Below are 20,024 nucleotides of genomic sequence, written 5' to 3'. Positions count from 1 at the left end.
ATTGAGATGGTTTGGACATGTGCAGAGGAGGGACATGGGGTATATTGGTTGGAGAATGCTGAGGATAGAGCCGCCAGGAAGGAGGAAAAGAGGAAGGCCAAAGAGGAGGTTTATGGATGTGGTGAGGGAAGACATGCAGGTAGTTGTGTTGAAAGAGGCAGATGTAGAGGACAGGGGGGTATGGAGACGGATGATCCGCTGTGGCGACCCCTAAAGAAGAAGACGAAAAATAAGCTTTGTACCTTTCAACTTTTTTGGCAAGATTTTGCACTAATGTTTGCCTCCGACTTAACCACATATGGCTGGAAAATATATATATACGTATGTATATATTATCAGGAATAATTCGTGTTAAGGAGCTAGGATAGTTTTGCTAGTTGTTAAGACCTGCTTTATCAAATTGTTCAAAAAAGCTTTTTTTAATCTACCATGCAGTTGGAATGAAGACACCAGGATTTCTTTTCCATTTACCTCCCTTTTATAAAAATGTCCCATTCAGGCTGTATTGTTGCTTTCCACCAAGAGTTCCTGGGTTATGCTCTAGATCCTGACCAGAATAAAGCGGTTACTGAACATGATTCATCACAGGGATTTTTTTTTTTACTCTTCTTAAGTCAAGTCCCTCTGTTAATATCACTCCTGCTCTTGGATTATAGTGATATTCCTTTCCAATCTCACTTGCCAAAGGGGATGGGGTTTCCCCTTCGTGTTTTGGTTCATCGGTCAATTACTTTGTAATGGACTGGGATTTGGTTACATTTTAAAGTACAAATTTGTTCCAGGTGTGTTTAATTTAAAATTGGCTTCTGGCTTTGCTGTGGATGTTACTTTTCACCTACCTAAACATTTTTTGCAGATCGCGTACACCCTTTCAAGGGAATGGAATTCCCTAATGGCCTCTAAAATGTATTGTATTCTCTAAAACGCCTAATGGCAGTTGTCTCTTTCAACATCAAATAGCTCCCTGCCATAATGCACAAAAATTGTCCCGGAACATGACAGGGTCCAAGGTGTCGATTTGACCTCAGAATTCTCCAGATCACAATCCTGTCGAGCAGTAAGTCTGATCCTCCCAATTTGCAGAATTTAGAAAAGATCTGTTGCGAACTTTTCTGGTTTGAGATACCACAGCACACCTTCAGAGGACTTGTGGATGTGGTAGCTTAGTGGTTAAGAAATTAGCCTTTGGATCTGAAGGTCATGAGTCCAAATCCCAGCCTGAACAAGGCCCTTAACCATATAGCTGTTGCTCATTTGTAAAAAAAAAAAAAAAAAGATAAATTTAAACCGCTCTAGATAAGGGCATCTGCCAAATGCCATACATGTAATTGGATATTAGCGATATGATAGTGGTTTTTATATTAAGGCTGATTCAAAGGACGATTATTATAGTTACTAGAGAATGACCTAGTTTCAAATGTATCCCAGTTCTTATTACATATACTAAAATATACTTAAAAGTGCTGTTAACATTGTTACATGTCTTCAAAATAAAAAAAAATATATTATGTATGTATGCATGCACTGTAGACTTTATTATTATTATTACTTTTACATTCATGGCATTTGCCAAACACTCTTGCATTCTCATTCATACAACTAAGCAGCTACAGGATTATAAGAAGCCCAGATGTGGCATCTAAGTGTGGCTGGTGTGGTTCACATCCTTCGGTTCCCAGTTCTAAGGCCTTAAACACTAAGCTACCACCTCCACCAATTCTTCATCTTCTTCTTCTTCTTCTTCTTCTTATTATTATTATTATTATGGCATGTACTTTAAAATACTTTGCAACATGAAGGCATAATTAGCTTTAGATGTTAACCTGTCATATGTTAAAATATCAGGTTGCCTTAATGTTCTCACAGGCTGGATCAAGTTGTCTGGGGCAACAGCAGGCAATACGGTCTTACCCCTGGCCCACAACAACATGAGCTGTCAGAAAGGGTCATTACAGCCGAATGAATCAGACAGAGGGAGGTAGGAGGAGAGAGAGTTGCACAGAGAGAAAGAGAGAGAGAGAGAAAGAGCGAAAGAGAAAGGGAGGGGAGGAGGGAGAGCTAGGGTTGAGAGCCGAGTGAGTGTGTGGGAGTGCTGCACCAGAGAGCGAGAGAACGAGAGGGACGTTGGCGGGATTCGAAAGAGAAGGAGAAAGCCGAAGAGAAAGACTGGAACAAGTGTGCACACGGACCTAGTCGGAAGCACGAGGATCGCGCGCGTGTGTGTGTGTGAGTGTGTGCAGTGCAGTGCACGTGTGTGTGTGTGTGTGTGTGTGTGTGTGTGTGTGTGTGTGTGTGTGTGTGTGTGTGTGTGTGTGTGTGTTTTGAGATACAGTGATGTTGGAGCACTCGTCTGAACGAGGCTTTGTGCCTAGTGTGTGTGTGGATGGCATGCGCTACTCCTCTACCACTAACAACCCTGTCACCATGAGGACCAGCGAAGAGCTGCTGCTGAGGTAACGCACACATGAGCATTTTATGCTCATTGCAGGATGTGTGTGTGTGTGTGTGTGTGTGTGTGTGTGTGTGTATGGTTTCTGTGTTGTCTGTGTCACACTCCCTTGTTTTCTATAATATATAATTTTCTGCTTGTATCTTTTGATCTCACCATTTAAGTATGACAGCAGTAGAGATCAGATCTGCATAATGTGGAGTCATTTTCAGGTGGATAGTTTGTGCGCGTGTGTGTGTGTGTGTGTGTATGTGTATGTGGAGCACACTTACAAGGGACAGCCAAAACTGTGTTCGAAAGCAACCGCTCTTTAATAACATGCCGGACTCTTAACTATAAAATGGTTTTCTCCTCTTTTTTAATCAATGGACCATGTCTCCATTTATCAGCATTTAAAACATATTGTGTTTGCATGTAGAGTCCAACACTCATTTCCCTGACATACATTTATGCACGAAGGACGGTTTGAAAAAGAGAAGAGGGAGAAGCAGGAGGGAGTGAGCGTCTGAGCGAGGGAGGGGGGCTGAGCTTCACCCTGCTGCCAGAACCATGCTCTGCTTTTGTTTGCATGTCTCTCAGACAGTGGGATTTAGGGTAGAAGAAGGGAGGGAGGAAGGGAGAGAGAGAGTGTGGTAGGGAGAGATGGAGGGAGGGACGAATAAGCTGCTGAGAGCATTGTCGACAATGGGACAGTCCAACAATGCGACTGTCAACCACTTCACAGCTTGTTTTTGCCTTTTTACTCTTTCTCTCTCTATCGATCTCTTTTCTCTCATACTGTCAGTTTTTTTTTTTTTTTATCAGGCGAGAAATTTGCAATAATTGACTGCTTGAATGGGATGGTGTGAAATCAGGAGGAGTATGTGCAGTACAATGGTGTGTGGGGGTATTTAAAATGAGGATGATGGGGTGTAACAGGGTTTTAAGAATGTAGTATGGAATATGGAATAATTCAGTACATGTAATAATGCAGAAGAATGTTGGCGGGTGTTTTTAAATGCAGTTTATTGCAGTGCCTAATTGAATAGAGGGTGTTTTCTATTTAAGCATAATTAAACAGTGTAATGAGTTATAAAGGCTTTACAGTGTAGTTTATTTGGGTGTAATGGGGTATAGGGTTTTTAGAATGTGATTTATTGGAGTATATTGGGTTATATGACTGTTACAGTATAGTTAATTATTAATTATGATTTATTATCATATTAATATAAACTTAATTATAGTATAGGAGTGTTATAATGTAATTTTTTGGAGTGTAATTGGATTATAGGGTTTTGGAATGTAGTTTATTTGAGTATATTGGGGTATATGACTTACAATATAGTTAATTATTAACATATTATTAATATATTAATTATAATATAGGAGTTATAATGTAGTGTATTGGGTTTTATGAGTGTTAGAATGTCATGTATTATAGTACAATATATAATTGAGTTTTAGAATATTGTTAACTAAAGTGTATTGCAGTATATGAGTGTTAAAATATAGTCGATTGGAGTATAATGGTGTATGGGGTGTTAGAATGTAGTTTATTAGAGAGTATTTGGGTATGGGGTTGGTTGGATGTAGTTTATTGGAGTTTATTGCTGTATATGAGTGTTAAAATATGGTTTATTGAAGTGTATTGGGGTGTATGACTGTTGCAATATTGTTTATTGTAGTATATTGCAGTGTTTGGGTGTTAGAATATAGTTTTTAGTAGTGGATTAGCCTATATGAGTGTTAGAATACAGTTATTTGGAGTGTATTGGAGTATAGAAGTGTTAGATTGTAGTTCATTGGAGTGTAATAGAAAATAGGGGTGTTACAATGTAGTTTATTGGAGTGTATTGGGTATATGAGTGTCACAATATAGTTTATTGTATTTATAGTAATTTATTGGCTTGTGAAAATGTAGTTTATTGGAGTGTATCTGGGTATAGGGGTTTTAGAATGTAGTTTATTGGAGTGTATTAGGGAATATGAATAATACAATATAGTTTATTGAAGTGTAATAGGGTATAGGGGTGTTAGAATGTAGTTTATTGAAGTGTATTGGGGTATATGGATGTTAGAATGTAGTTTATTGGAGTGTATTGGGGTATAGGGGTGTTAGAATGTATATTTATTGGAGTGTATTGGGGTATATGGTTGTTAGAATGTAGTTTATTGAAGTGTATTGGGGTATAGGGGTGTTAGAATGTATATTTATTGGAGTGTATTGGGGTATATGGTTGTTAGAATGTAGTTTATTGAAGTGTATTGGGGTATATGGTTGTTAGAATGTAGTTTATTGAAGTGTATTGGGGTATATGGTTGTTAGAATGTAGTTTATTGGAGTGTATTGGGGTATATGGTTGATAGAATGTAGTTTATTGAAGTGTATTGGGGTATATGGTTGTTAGAATGTAGTTTATTGGAGTGTATTGGGGTATAGGGGTGTTAGAATGTATATTTATTGGAGTGTATTGGGGTATATGGTTGTTAGAATGTAGTTTATTGAAGTGTATTGGGGTATAGGGGTGTTAGAATGTATATTTATTGGTACAATAAATTGGAGTGTAATGGGGTATATGCGTGTTAGAATGTAGTTTATAGGAGTGTAATGGAGTATAGGGGTGTTATAATGTAGTTTATTGGAGTGTATTGGGTATATGAGTGTCACAATATAGTTTATTGTATTTTTAGTAAATTATTGGCTTGTGAAAATATAGTTTATTGAAGTGTATCGGGGTATAGGGGTTTTAAAATGTAGTTTATTGGAGTGTATTAGGGAATATGAATAATACAATATAGTTTATTGAAGTGTAATAGGGTATAGGGGTGTTAGAATGTAGTTTATAGGAGTTTAATGGAGTATAGGGGTGTTAGAATGTAGTTAATTGGACTGTATTGGGGTATAGGGGTGTTAGAATGTATATTTAATGGAGTGTATTGGGGTAAATGGTTGTTAGAATGTATTTTATTGAAGTGTATTGGGGTATATGAATGATACAATATAGTTTATTGGAGTGTAATGGGGTATGTGCGTGTTAGAATGTAGTTTATAGGAGTTTAATGGAGTATATGCGTGTTAGAATGTAGTTTATTGGAGTGTAATGGGGAATATGCATGTTAGAATGTAGTTTATAGGAGTGTAATGGAGTATTGGGGTGATAGAATTTAGTTTGTTGAAGTGCATTAGGGTATATTAATGATACAATATAGTTTATTGGATTGTAATGGGGTATATGCGTGTTAGAATGTATTTTATAGGAGTGTAATGGAGTATAGGGGTGTTAGAATGTAGTTTATAGGAGTGTAATGGAGTATAGGGGTGTTAGAATGTAGTTTGTTGAAGTGTATTAGGGTATATGAATGATACAATATAGTTTAATGGAGTGTAATGGGGTATATTTGTGTTAGAATGTAGTTTATTGAAGTGTAATGGAGTATAGGGGTGCTAGAATGTAGTTTATTGGAGTGTAATGGGGTATAGGGGTGTTAGAATGTAGTTTATTGAAGTGTAATGGGGTATAGAGGTATTGGAATGGTGCACTGGACTGGAACAGGACAGTTGTGTTGGCTTGAAGGAGGGCATGTTGGTTTAAAGACTGGATTTATGGCTTCCAGCTCATTGAGTGCGTTCTTACTAAATGGCTTTTAAATATGCCCCACAGGACCATGAATCTCCCCGATGACTATAGCCAACACCTCCTGACATTTTACACACACACACGCACACACATACATACACAGTGGATTTATAAATCAACCCCCTCTAGAAAAGATACGTATGTCAAACAGTGCTGGGCCGTGCCTACCACAGTGTGTAGGTGTGTTTAAGGGTATGTGTAGAAGACTCTTTCCTGTCCATGTGTAAGCTATCGTCTCAAAACGATCGGATGTTTTAAACAGATCTTTTCTAAAGCATTCACACATGGCACATGATTAATGACTCAATGTGTGTGAAAGTAATATACGCTTAAGACTAAAACTGCACAGTATGTGGCCTTTCTCTTCACCTCAAGCCTCCATGACACAAAATACTATTCCAATACCAATAGGCCAATTGATTTCTGCACGTCCCCTTATCACTATTAGGAATTGATTTGCTGTAGATGCCTACAGGCTCTGTGACTCTAATTATAATTGATTTTAAGATGTGTAACTAACAGTGCAGGCAGAACATGTGGCATATTGCCCCGTTTGTTATAATTTTGTCTATGCTGTACGTAAAAAGCACTTCGCAGCGCACAGGTCATGAGTAACGACAGATGTTAGTTCTAATCCTTTTCAGTAATTTCTATCTCCCGGGCATGAAAAACTACATTTCCATCCTTATGAGCCTTGTAAAACCTCTGTTATAGATGTTGGGATTTGTAGTCTGTATTTAGTGGCTTGTAAACCCTGCCATTGTGGTGAAGCAAAGCACCAGCGGTTATGTTTTAATAAGTGCATATTATCTTAGCATGCTGTCGTGTGTATATGTGGGACGAGAAGAGAAAACCAAACATGGTGAGAGAAGCAGGCATAAGGATATATGGTGAATATGTGGTTGCAGCACATTTTGGTTTTGTGTGTGTGTGTGTGTGTGTGTGTGTGTTTCCAGCAGAATGAATGCAGTAAAACTGAAGGCTCAGTGAAGCTTCACAAGTTTGGAAAATGAAAATAAATGAGAATCTGTGACTGCTGCTCCCTAGGTTTTTCACTAATGAGGAGAGCCCAAGAGAGAAAAGAGAGAAAACGTTGGGTTAGCTGATGAGATACAGAGACAGGGAAGGTTTATGGAGGCAGGGAGAAAAGAAAACAGGGAGAGAACAAGAAAGGAAAGAAAAGGAAAGAAAGCGTCTCGTCTTGCTAACGAATGTAAAACATCTAGAGACATAGCCTCTGTCGCTTTCTCGCCTAAGGCTGATCCACTTAAACCAGTTACGGTCGACTGCACTGGGCCGAAAGTCGCTCCAGTTGAAATCTCACTGGGTTTTTATTTATTTATTTATTTATATTTTTTTAAGGGGGTTTCTATTCTGATTTGAGACTCAACCACATTTTATTTTTCATTAATGATTAACATTTCATACTTAAAATAAGTCCCTATATTCGTTATTCATTATACATTTATACATATGTGTGTATATTTGGGTTGTGCGTTGATGTAATGTTGGATTGTTATAGAGTATATGAAAAACAAAATGGTGGAAAAAATAAAATGGTTGATATAAATTTCTGTTTTTTTTATATCTTTAATAATATAAATTTTGTTTATTGTGACTTAAAAAACCACAAAAACAACTTTTCTTTTGATTTAATTTATCTGAAATAATGAATGTATTTTTAGACTTTTCAGTTCAGGGTATAACATTTTTTTAATAATAATTTATACTGTGAAAGCATTAACGCGCATAAATACAAATAAGAGCCGACTCGTGGGTTTGCTTCCTTTGCCATTTATATATTTTTCCATCCTGCCGTCTGATGAATAAATAGTGGAGTTGTATCACATTTATGTCTTTTAATATTAGGAAAAACTACTTTTCATGTATTACACGTTTCTTTCACATGTCGTCTTCTTTGACCCGTGAACAAATTACAGGACGGAAAAAAACGAGAGAAGAAGCTGAACAACCCACCCATCTTTTCCTATATATTTACACTTAATGACAAGAAAATTGATATCTTTCGTTAGGACGGAACAAGTGAGAAGCAGTAATGCTCTTAAAATGACAGTCTATTAGGGCTTAATATGTCGTGTAGGATTATTATACATGATCTATAAATGTTTATGGTCATTTGGCTGAGTAATGGGCTTATACTGAACACCATTGGAGGATAGTGTGATAGTCCAGCTGTGTTGTGCTGCAGTATATACAACTGAGATGATAAGTGAGTTTGTACTTAATATATATTATATGGACTGACTTTTCCAGCCATATGTGGTTCTTCCTCAAACTGTTACCACATATTTGGAGACTGTACATATACAGATATGCTTAAAATCTCCTGCTACAGAGCTCAACACCATTTGGGATGAATTGGAAAGTTGACTGCACCTCAGGTCTTCTCACCTCACCCTACATTAGTACCAGAATATATTAAAACCCCTAAAAAATCTCACCAAACACACTCCAAAATCCCCTTCCCAGAGGATTGAAAGTTATAATAACAGATAACAAGGTCTAAATGTGGATTATGACCATCAAAAAGCACATAGAACTCTTACGGTGAGGTGTCCACAAACTTTTGTCTGTATACTGTATATAAACCCCACAGCTTGGAAGGATACACTGTACACACACGGGCGAGTTCTTTATTTAAGAATAATAGTAATGCTGTGAAAAGTTTCAAAAGCAAATTGAAAATACGAACTGAGAAAACATCCCGATATTTCAAGTCTCGAAAAAGATAAGAACGCGTTGTTCGCACTAAACCGACTCCGATGGCTCGATTTGTTCGGGAGCCACGCCAGCTGATGCAACTCCGCTAAGAAAATAAATAAAAGGGAAAAAAAGGGAATGGGATGAAAAAAAAAATCCATTAAATCTTTAAATATTTGTCTGCATTTTTCTAAAATCGTTTGCCGCCGCGTGTTTGTACGGATTCATCGCACCTGTCTGAGTGTGTGTGTTTTGCTGTATGTGCCATACGTGTTCTGGCTGGTGACATCCAATACAAAATGGATGTCTATTACACAGACTGAGTCTGAGCAATCGTTCAAAATTCTTTATTGGATCATGATGTGTGTGTGTGTGTGCTTGTGAGTATGGGTGCGTGGATCAGATATTAATCTCATCACACCGCATGCCGATGTGTGCGTTAGCAGGTCTCTGATTATAATCTCATTATTCTAGTACCCTATCAATCTCACTCGTGTGTGTGTGTGTGTGTTTGGGGAATCCTTTTACAGGATGTGTATACATGTTTCTAGATGAATATATATATGTTTGTATGACCGCACACGTCTATAAGTGAGAAAGATAAATGAAACTTGTTCTAGGTCGAGCTTTCTGAATCCATTGTGTTTCTTCTGAAGCCCAAATGAGTCTGCGGGCTGCTTTGCATAATCCATGAGTTCATTAAATATGCATGAGCGTGCACACACAAATTTATATAGATATATAGAGGACTTTCAGACTGAATGTTACCAGCAGGTCCACACAATGTGTCTGGTCACTCACACACAGACGGGTCTATACACATACACACTGTAAACGCATCCTGTAAACAGGTACATGCGGCTGACCATATCCTTTCAGTGTAGTTGGTATCTGAATTGTGAAATCATACGTCCCGAATCATTAATGAAGGAATTAATGAAGGACATGAATTATGGATTTTATACATTAATCTTTTTGATTGTATTAGCCCCACCCCTTTGATCATACGCCTTGTTTCTTCAAGTCTCGCCAACTAGATCTGCCCCCTTAATCTCTGGAGCGTCCACATACAGTCCTGCTTCCAGTCCTGTCCTTTAATTGTCCACAAATTATTAATAAATTGATCGATATAGCAAATCGGTTACCATAAGGTGTCCCTGTATCCCCTCTTCCTCCTCTCTGTTCAGACATTTGCTTGGCCCCCAAGATTGCAAAGCAGATTACAATCATAGATATGAATGTGATTGTGGCAACACTGTAAGAAACACACACACCCACACACACCCACACACACCCACACACACACACACACACACACACACACACACACACACACACACACACACACACACACACACACACACACACACACACACACATTTCCTCTCTCTCTCGCGCTGCTTCTCAGTCTCCTAGCTAAACTTCTGGGTGTGCTATTTTTGTCCCTGTGCTTTGCAGCCTGAAGCCTGCTGGCTCTCTTTCTCTCTCTCTTTCTCTTTCGCTCTCATTTCCTCACCCTCCGTCTTGTTCCCTCTCTTTCTCTCGGGCTTGCCCTCGCAGGCTCCTCCTACATGGTCAATCAATACGTGTTACAGGCCAGCTGGGATCAGGCCCAGGGGAGATGGTGTGTGAGAGAGAGAAAGAGAGAGTGCAAGGGGAATGAGGGATAGAAAGATGGCTAGAGAGGCAGGGTGGGGCTTTTGCCTATAGCAGCTCTACAAAGAGCCAGCGTCTCTTGAAAATGAGAGGGAGGGCAGCGCTAACAATGCCAAGAGGGTGACCTTTGAACCGTGCGAGAGGAGAGACAAAAGAGGTAGAGAGAAAGGAATGAGGGACAGAATGGGAGCATGACCCGTGGGGGGGCTGAATTCCATTGTCTTGTGTGTATAAAAGGATTACAGCAGCGACAAACAGCTTTCAGCCTCAGCCTTCATAGACCCTGAAACAGAAAGCAGAGAGAGTGATGAAGGAAGATGGAGGGAGGGGTGTGTCAAAGCTAATGTCGGGAAGTGTATATTGGACAACACAAGAGGATTAATGCTAATTAGCGGTGTAATGTGATAGGGAATTTGGAAACGGTCACGCTATATGTGTATACTTCAAAATTGAACTACCTGTGTAATATACAACATCCGGAACCCCTTGAGGTTAATTGTGATCGTTTTTATACATTATTCTAGGACCTTCGAGTATCGACAGTTGTTGGAATGGCTACGCAAACCAGCCATAAATCTACATTAAAGCCACTCTAATAAAAATCAGGAATCAGGATTTATGCTGACTCTATAAAAATGTCATCAAAAAAATATTGCATTTCTCCGAAGAGGATTTTTACTCTCGTCACGTTGACCGTGAGGGAGGAGAAAGGGAGCAGATGGCAAAAAAAAAAAAAAAAAAAAAAGTGAATTCAATTATCTTTGAAAAAAATATGCTTTGAATTCATTGAAAGGGGGCCGTTATCTATTGGAAATGCAGTTCAACACAAACATTCATTCGACGCGGAAAATATGACGTGTTTTTTTTTTTTATTGCCGTAGTTCACCGACACACAGTAGCGAAATAGCGCAGGATTTATTTACCGTTTAACGCCGGCAGGTGCGGAGGCACGAAGACCCTGTTAATTGAAACCTTGTAGCTACTATGTAATATAAAAATGTAATGTTGCTCCGTTTGACAGTAGGAAATTGTTAGCGCGCAATATATAGCAACATACCAGAAACCGCTGTGCTTATCATACCGTTTCACCCATTACCGCCAATATATACTAAAGGTCCTGGCTCCCTGCAGACGAAGCTGATTTATGATAATACGCACCCTCACTCACAGAGACATATTCTATGAGGGCGCTGCGCTCAGGTTAAATAATAAATGGCAGCTAAGGAAAGCGCCCTATATTCTCCCATCGTGCTCATTTCTCTCTAGCTTCTTCCTCGAGAGCCCTGTTTCATTCCTTCAAGAGCTGAAAAAACTCCGAATTCATCAAACGTATTATATATATATATATATATATATATATATATATATATATATATATATATATATATATATATATATATATATATTTTTTTGCTCCATTATCCTGCTGTGAAAATACAGCACTTGCGTGACATATTACCAATCCGTCCAAGAGTTAAATTAAGCATTTGTGAAGCGTCCTGGCAATAGCATGCTAGATTAAGCTCGCAATTCAGGAGTTTCAAAGACCAAATACGTACACACCATTAATAAAATTATCCACGGCACCCGTGTTTCTTCGGCGCCGAGCTCGTTAAAAGGCAGGTCTGGATATCGATGCGTTAATGCTGCTTATAGAGGCAGTTTGTACTCGCAAGAGAAGAGGCTCGCTGCAGAAACATCGCGCTTTAGACTTTCAGGCGCAAAAAAGCGTTCCGGGGATTTATCGGCAACTCGAAGGTTCTCAAGACGCACACGGTTAGATTTTATATATGTAGCCGCTGTCTCTCACGTGGGTTTGCGCATAAGCCTGCGGAAAACATGTAATTTAGCCTAAGGACAAATATCAGTGAGTATTGATCCCCAAGTCCTTTTGGGAAAACTGAGGACATACTTACATGCTTCCATTCTTACCTTGTTCAATAAGTTATCGATGACAAAAACATCAATAAAACGTTTTTTTGATGCCTTGATATATGGCAATAAGATGCACTGTGATACCTCATGAACCACTCTTTTTTCCTGGAGACGTATAAAGGCGACTGTCAACTGATGTGAACTCACATGTATAGAGGCCACGCCTTCAACCCGATTTGCATAGAAGCCGTGGCATTTGACCGATTTTCCAGAGTCCGCGGGTGTAATAACGATTTTTCTCCACAAGCTACAGCTTTAACCGTTTGTTAAAATGACTGCTGGAATAGCTAGTGTTCGTTCCGAAGGGCATGTTATGAGTTTTCCCATTTGTACAGCGTGTGCATTTGTGAAACGCGCCCCCAAATCCTCCGAAGTACAATTATTGTAAGCGCCGTTAGGCTTGAGTGTATAGGAAATCCTTTGGTCTAACGACAGCAGAACAACACGGCTTACTTACGAACAAAATAAATCCCCTTATATTTACAGAAAGCTAAGCGCGCATTATGTGTCTACAAATATACACTTAATACATTTGCATGGAGATTTTCTGGCGTGGTACAGACCCTACAGTACCGAGCAGTCGAGGGTTAAGTGTTGTGTAAGGGGTGGCTCTCTGGTACCGGCGTGTTCACGGAAAGTGGATTTTATTTATTTTTTTGCCGTAGAATTGACCGGAGTGAGAATGAGACAGATTAAAAGGACACTCTGTGAAAATTCAAGAGCCAGACGATCAATAACTTGCCATCGATTTTCATGTTTGAAGAACACATCCCGGACATTGATGGGCAAAACAACACGAATACAGTGCTAGATCATTTAACGTATCATAACAAATAACTAGAGGTTTGATGGCGCAAATCAGTAATCGAAATATCGAGTACAATTCTGGCGTATAGTAAATGATGCAGGCTTCACAGCATTAGATTAGATTAGGCTTCGTAAACATTCAGTTAAACAGTAGACGGTTAGATAGCTGTGGGTTGTAGAAGGATGTTGCACAGTCTTCCTTTATGTGTGTGTGTGTGTGTGTGTGTGTGTGTGTGTGTGTGTGTGTGTGTGTGTGTGTGTGTGTGTGTGTGTGTGTTTCCCATGACCCACTTCCTGCTAGAGAAGCTGAAGGAAAGAAGGGTTGCCCCCAGGAGGTACAGAAGAGGGAGAGAAACAAAAGAAAAGTAGCTCATCCAGTCCATGGTCACGTGATGGCGCCTGATGATGAAGTGCAGAAATAAACGAGAACAGTGTGGATATGGTCACATTCACATCTACATTGTGAAATGGATACTTAGTAGAAGCTCACCACAGTTAGATGCTAATGAACATGACTAGACTTTAGTAAAGACACAATGTAGTGTCCACACTGTGTTCTTTCTAAACGGTTATTACATTATTAGTATCTATCTATCTATCTATCTATCTATCTATCTATCTATCTATCTATCTATCTATCTATCTATCTATCTATCTATCTATCTATCTATCTATCTATCTATCTATCTATCAAGAGGGGGTTAAGAAGTCTAGAGAATGAATCTATCTATCTATCTATCTATCTATCTATCTATCTATCTATCTATCTATCTATCTATCTATCTATCTATCTATCTATCTATCTATCTATCAAGAGGGGGTTAAGAAGTCTAGAGAATGAATCTATCTATCTATCTATCTATCTATCTATCTATCTATCTATCTATCTATCTATCTATCTATCTATCTATCTATCTATCTATCTATCTATCTATCTATCTAAATAAGAAGGGGGTAAAGAAGACTAGAGAATGAATCTATCTATCTATCTATCTATCTATCTATCTATCTATCTATCTATCTATCTATCTATCTATCTATCTATCTATCTATCTGAGAGGGGATGAAGGAGTGAAGAAAAGGAGGAGGAGGAGAAGGAGGAGTGTGTAAACACGTGAGAATGTGTGTGCGTGTTAAGAGTATGTGTGTGCACTGAGTGCAGTGAGTGTGCGGCTGCACCTGTCCCTTTCCGTCTCGCTGCTCAGCCTCACACACTGGCAGGCTTCTGGGACAGGACTGGACAGGACTGGACACACCGGGGTTGAACCGGAACGGGAAGGAAAGGTACCGGGACAAGGCGCAAGCTCGGCGGCACGCGTCTGTAGACTACACGCTTGCGGAACAGGGGAGAGAACATCGATGTCTTCGTGCTACAGTCTGGATTTCCTCCCCAGTGTGATGGTGGAAGGCGGACTGCTGAGCGCAGCCGAGCGGATGTGAGTGCATGCGGATTCGCATTTCCAAGCACGTGCATTGCAGGATCGTGATGAGATCCGGATTACAGCAAAGCGGGAATCCTGTCCGCCGCTCTGTTCATTGCACACCTCGTGCTCGGACGGTCCGGGTTTTTTAGGGCTCGAGCGCGGAACTGCATTGGGCGCGACGCGTGTGTACTGTATGTATGTGTGTGTGTGTGTGTGTGTGTGTGTGCGCGCGCGCGCGGTGTGAGGGAAATGAGAGTTAAAAATGAATGTACCCACAAGGTCTGGTGTTCTTTTTTCTATAATTTTTGTAAGTAACGCGTGCTGTGTTTCGGTAATGCGCTATGAGCACGCGTGCAACAATAAACCCTGAAAGCATTGGGGTCCAGTGTGCACCGCCCATATCTCACGCGCGCTAAAGCTGGCTTCTGCTTACAGTATTTACATGCGTGCATAAAGCACACTGTACTTACGTGAAAATGTGTTAAACACGTGCGCGTGTGGGTGTTTTTTTTTTTTGCACTTGCGATCTTGCGCTGTTGGGTTGTGGGATAGTTCATGACAAGCATGTGACCCTGATGGCTCGCGCACAGTGCACGGCTTCGGGTAGGAGACAAACACGCGCAGGAATGCACAGCATTCTCTCTCTCTCTCTCTCTCTCTCTCTCTCTCTCTCTCTCTCTCTCTCTCTCCCTCCACCCCCCCCACCCCTGTGTTTGTGCGCACGCGCGTGTGTTCAGAATTTGATTGGCTACGTGTTGAAATCAGATCATTGCACGCGCGTAATTCGGTTACGTTCCAGACTCGAGAACAAAGGATGGGAGTTTGTTGTGCGCGCGCTGTTCACTGTCACTGTACTGCTTCCGTCTGCTGTCCGTCTGTCTGTCTGTTTCCCAACCTTTCACTCTGTCTGTCTGTCTGTCTGTCTGTCTGTCTGTCTGTCTGTCTGTCTGTCTGTCTTCCAACCCTCCACGCTATCTATCTATCTATCTATCTATCTATCTATCTATCTATCTATCTATCTATCTATCTATCTATCTATCTATCTATCTATCTATCTATCTATCTATCTATCTGCCTGTCTGTCTGTCTGTCTGTCTGTCTGTCTGTCTGTCTGTCTGTTTCCCAACCTTCCACTCTATCTATCTATCTATCTATCTATCTATCTATCTATCTATCTATCTATCTATCTATCTATCTGTCTGTCTGTCTGTCTGTCTGTCTGTCTGTCTGTCTGTCTGTCTGTCTGTCTGTCTGTCACATGAGTGATCAGTGCAATAGTGTACATCATACTCACTCATAAATCTTGTGCCAAATACAGTAGTTCATCACGGTAGGTTTAGTCCTTGTTTGCATATTTAACTTTACCATGCTGTTTAGGCAACAATCCTGGAAGCCTGTGTCCCTCAGAACCGCATTGATTTAGTCTAATTATTGTTCTGCATGTCGTGATGTTCCACAGACCCACTGTGCCTCAGGACACACATGCAATAGCTAAAAATGAACAAAAAAACTAAGAATGTAGCTATATGTCGTAATATTACAGGAACGCTGGAATCCTTTTTTTCCATCAGTGCAGTTTAGTATCATTCCACCGCTGGGCTGCGCCACTCAAAAATCCGAAGACGGATTTGTAGCAAGTAACTGGAGGTTATATATTTAAATGGCCCACTTTAGACCCATCAAAAAAGTTCTTAGTGCCTCATGTCATTTTCAGATTCTAAAAGTGCTGAGAGTGTGTTTTTACTGATTCAGACCAGCAGAAAACTGCAATCTTTTACACAAAGTCTGATTTTAAAGCATGAGGAAAGTCAGCTGAATTTGCCACAGGATGAAATTGTTAGCATGACTATTTTTGGTGAAGGTGTTAATGACGTGCTAATGTGTCTTTCAGAAGATGGAAAAGGAAGTCTTAAGTAAAGCAACTCCTTGCCAGTATCAGTGATGAGTGAGAGAATAAATCCAACAGGAAGTAAGGAGGTCCTTGAAAACTGTCCCGCACATTTACACTTTTAAAGTCTCGAACGCTCACGTGCCCCACTGTTTCACAGCTCGAGGAAAGTGTGAACTAAAGTGCTTACTTGGAGGAAGACCTCAGGGCTTAGAACTGGGCACCTTCAACTTTAAAACTATTGAACAAAATCTGTCTGTCTGTCTGTCTGTCTGTCTGTCTGTCTGTCTGTCTGTCTGTCTGTCTGTCAATCAGGTATTTTCTTTTGTTGGGTTTTTACTAGTATTCATTTATTTCTCATTTATTTAAACACACACACACACACACACACACACACACACACACACACACACACACACACACACACACCAGGAAGAAGGTTATGGGCCAGCATCCATCTGGCATGTGTTTCCGGCGAGCAAGTGAATGCTCGCTAATCTCTCACTTCACTGTGTGATAAGCTGCTCACCTCTCCGCTAGGGAAAACAACACACACACACACACACACACACACACACACACACACACACACACACAAAAACAGCGACACACAGAACCAATGTAAAACATCTGGCTCTCCAGAAGCACTTGCATTGTCACGCTGTACACTTTAACAGCCACTTCTAACTTGTTTCTATTGTTTTTATCTGTAATTCTCTGTAGACGTGTCGGCGCACGTGTGCATTTGTTTGAAGCCTTTTGACTCCAGTCAATTTATTCGAGAACATACGACTCTCTCCACCAGAACACAATGTTAGTCTCAGGCTTGATTTAACCTGCAGTGCGGGTCAATGATATGTGTATGGTTTATTATCGTGTGTTTATGGTTGATAAAAAAAGCCTTGTTCGAGAGACTGATTCTACAATTCACTCAATTCAGTATAAAGTAGAACACAAGGTGAAGGTAAATTGCATTAAAAAAAGAATTATATAAATAGACAATCAATTTGGTTGGAAAGTAATTTAAATGCTGGATTATCATTAGCTAAACAGTAATTCCGCATCAGACTGACGTGGGATTGGACCTAATTGAAAATCTTTTATCACTTATGGAAGGCAGTTGACTCGTAACGACTCTGTATAAGACCCGAAGTTGTGGATTAACCAAATTTGGCCAATTTTTTTCTTTCTTTTTTTTTTTTGGCGAGAAAACAAATCTCTTTTGGCAGATGGTTTTATCCAAACCGGAATCCAATCCAAACATTTGAAAGCTCGGAGTTAATTGACAATGCCATCTTGAGCCTCAGGTGGATTCCATCAGCTGGTGAAATGCCGGTGCCAGGACATTCTGTAATGCCAGGAAATTAGATTACTTAAAAAAATAAAAAATAAAAAAATGACGAAAGAAATTACAGTTTGAAAAGAAGGGTTTTTTTGTGCATCGTTAAAGTGGATATATTTCTACCTCAGAAATACAAAGGGAACTAGTATACCAGTGTCAGGAAATGCTTCTAGAGTAAAAGCTTTGTGGTACTTTCAATTCAATTTAAGTTTTTTTCTATAGTGCTTTTAACAATGTCTCAAAGCAGCTTTACCGAATGTTAAAATTAGGGAACTAAAAAATCCAAATATCAGCGAATTATGTGTGTTTATCCGCGATGAGCAAGCCTCAGGCGACTCTGGCAAAGAAAAAGTCCCTGAGACGGTGTGAGAGGAACCTGCAGAGGAACCAGACTCAAAAGTGTGTTTTAAAATGTGTGATTTTAAATGATGGTTTTTTTTTTTTGTTGTTGTTGTTGTTGTTGTTAAACTGCACCAGACCGGCCCACATATCACCCTAACCCACTCGTCGAGTACTTCAGTGCTATCTTCATTGCTAACATCAGCCGTCATGCTTACGTGAGTTAACTTGACGGGATTTGTTAGTCATCCCAGGCAGCAGCTGATGATAGAATCTCCTCAGATTGAAGTGTCAGGCGGCGTCGACGGCTTCGACTCCCGGTGCACAGAGCGCTCTTGGGATACCGCAACTAAATCATCAGATATAAATAGATTTCGGATAAACTGCAGTCGAATGGCAGAGAGAGCAGAAAGTTCTTCAGAGGTTCTCGGTTTGAATGCCGGAAGACAGCCGAGCTGAAGATGATTTTTTTTTTTTGAACTTTGCGCTTCACAGCATGAATCGCCAGTTGCATCTGTTCGATTGAGAGAGAGATAGGGAGAAAGAGAGAGAGTGTGCAAATCTACACCCAACAACAGCTGGTTCATTCCAGAAGTAGCAGAATGATAGAGAAGGAGAAAGATGAGAAGTAGGCGGACTAAATCAGTGTGTTTGGAGGAGGGGGGTGTTTGGATTGAGATGCCTATCTGGAACATACTATGACCCATGAGACACACACACACACACACACACACACACACACACACACACACACACACACATGCACATACATTGAAAACCCTTTGTTTTCCTCCATCCAAAGCTTTTTTTCTTCCAAAGCGTTGCACATTTCTGGTATACACACAGCATCACTGATGCGCTTTCTCCAGCTTTTGGGAATTTCATGTTTTATTTTTAATGTATGGATGCAACCATTTTATCTCTCTCCCTCTTTTTCTCCCTCGCTCTGCGTCTGTCTCTCTCTTCTCTCTCTCCCGTACTATTTCGCTCCCTCAGGTCACGTACACACAGGAGTGTGTGCTGCTGAAACGCTTTAAAGTGTGAGTGTTTGTCGGGGTGTTTTTTTTTTTTTTTTACTTGCTGGCGAATTTTCCAGCTCGGCCTCAGGGATGGAAGGAAAAGTCCTCGCTCATCAGAACAGCATACCTGACCGAGGAAATCTTTTTTCTTTCTTTCTTTTTTTTCTTTTTTTTTTTTTACAGTTTGTATGCATCTCATTAATAAATATGTAGACTAATAAAATGGTGTGAATACAGAAAAGAGCTGCGATTTCAATACCGTAGACGCAAACACAGTGCAGGGATGTACAACGGCGTTTTTAGTGCCACGTTAAAAAATAAATACAAAAAAATTTGATTACTAGATTAAAATCGTAGCGATACGAGAATAAAGTCGTAATATTTTGAGAAATAAGTCCTCCTCATAATCTCTTGAGAAATAACATAACTTTTTAATAGTATGCAGATGTAACCATCGATATCGTTCAAGTTGACCACTGGTCGTCATTTCAGACTGCACAAAAGAGGCAATTTTCTCAATGGCTGTGATTTTTTTTTTTCTTAATAAATTAGGTTTCAGTTGGAGTAAATTAAATTAAGTAAATTGTCCATTTACGTTTAGTTCGTGCCGATGCACCAAAAGACTTTCCTTATTGCTAAATCCTAATTTAACGATTTTTAATGATTTTAGTTTTTATGCAAAACAGTGAAACGTTTTTCGCAATTGTGTGTTTTTTTTCCCCTCAAAATAAACTTTCTTTTGGCTTCTTTCATTAGGGGTCGCCACAGCGGATCATTCGTAATCTGCAATTCGATTTGGCACGTTTTTATGCTGGATTCTCTTCCTA

The 20,024-nt window shown here is 39.8% G+C and overlaps 1 protein-coding gene and 2 long non-coding RNA genes across 54 annotated transcripts in view; 2 read left to right on the top strand and 1 right to left on the bottom strand.

The window, feature by feature from the left end:
* celf2 (cugbp, Elav-like family member 2) overlaps positions 1-20,024 on the top strand; it is a 181,922-nt gene that overhangs the window by 65,925 nt on the left and 95,973 nt on the right. For 5 of the 50 annotated variants that reach the window (XM_083528524.1, XM_083528504.1, XM_083528523.1 and 2 more), the window contains exon 1: positions 1,977-2,453. The exons of 18 other annotated variants lie outside the window; for them this stretch is intronic. In XM_083528524.1, the coding sequence (XP_083384650.1) occupies positions 2,335-2,453 (119 nt within the window). In that variant the 5' untranslated portion in view covers positions 1,977-2,334. Of the gene's footprint in view, positions 1-1,958; positions 2,454-14,229; positions 14,622-20,024 lie in introns of those variants that run through there. 27 more of the 50 variants (XM_083528518.1, XM_083528515.1, XM_083528511.1 and 24 more) reach the window with 19 other exon arrangements.
* The window catches only part of LOC310719229, a 13,510-nt gene continuing 8,818 nt past the window's right edge, over positions 15,333-20,024 (bottom strand). For all 3 annotated transcript variants that reach the window (XR_014531394.1, XR_014531395.1, XR_014531396.1), the window contains one exon: positions 15,333-17,845. This is a non-coding gene — a long non-coding RNA (uncharacterized lncRNA). The remainder of the gene's footprint in view (positions 17,846-20,024) is intronic.
* LOC310719247 overlaps positions 17,676-20,024 on the top strand; it is a 2,983-nt gene continuing 634 nt past the window's right edge. Inside the window, exons 1-2 of the long non-coding RNA XR_014531414.1 lie at positions 17,676-19,755; positions 19,799-20,024. The exon at positions 19,799-20,024 is cut by the window's right edge and continues 634 nt beyond it. This is a non-coding gene — a long non-coding RNA (uncharacterized lncRNA). The remainder of the gene's footprint in view (positions 19,756-19,798) is intronic.

The sequence above is a fragment of the Silurus aristotelis genome, assembly GCF_946808225.1.
Source record: "Silurus aristotelis genome assembly, chromosome: 24".
In the NCBI taxonomy this organism is placed as follows: Eukaryota; Metazoa; Chordata; class Actinopteri; order Siluriformes; family Siluridae; genus Silurus; species Silurus aristotelis.
This window is presented reverse-complemented; position numbering and strand designations above follow the sequence as displayed.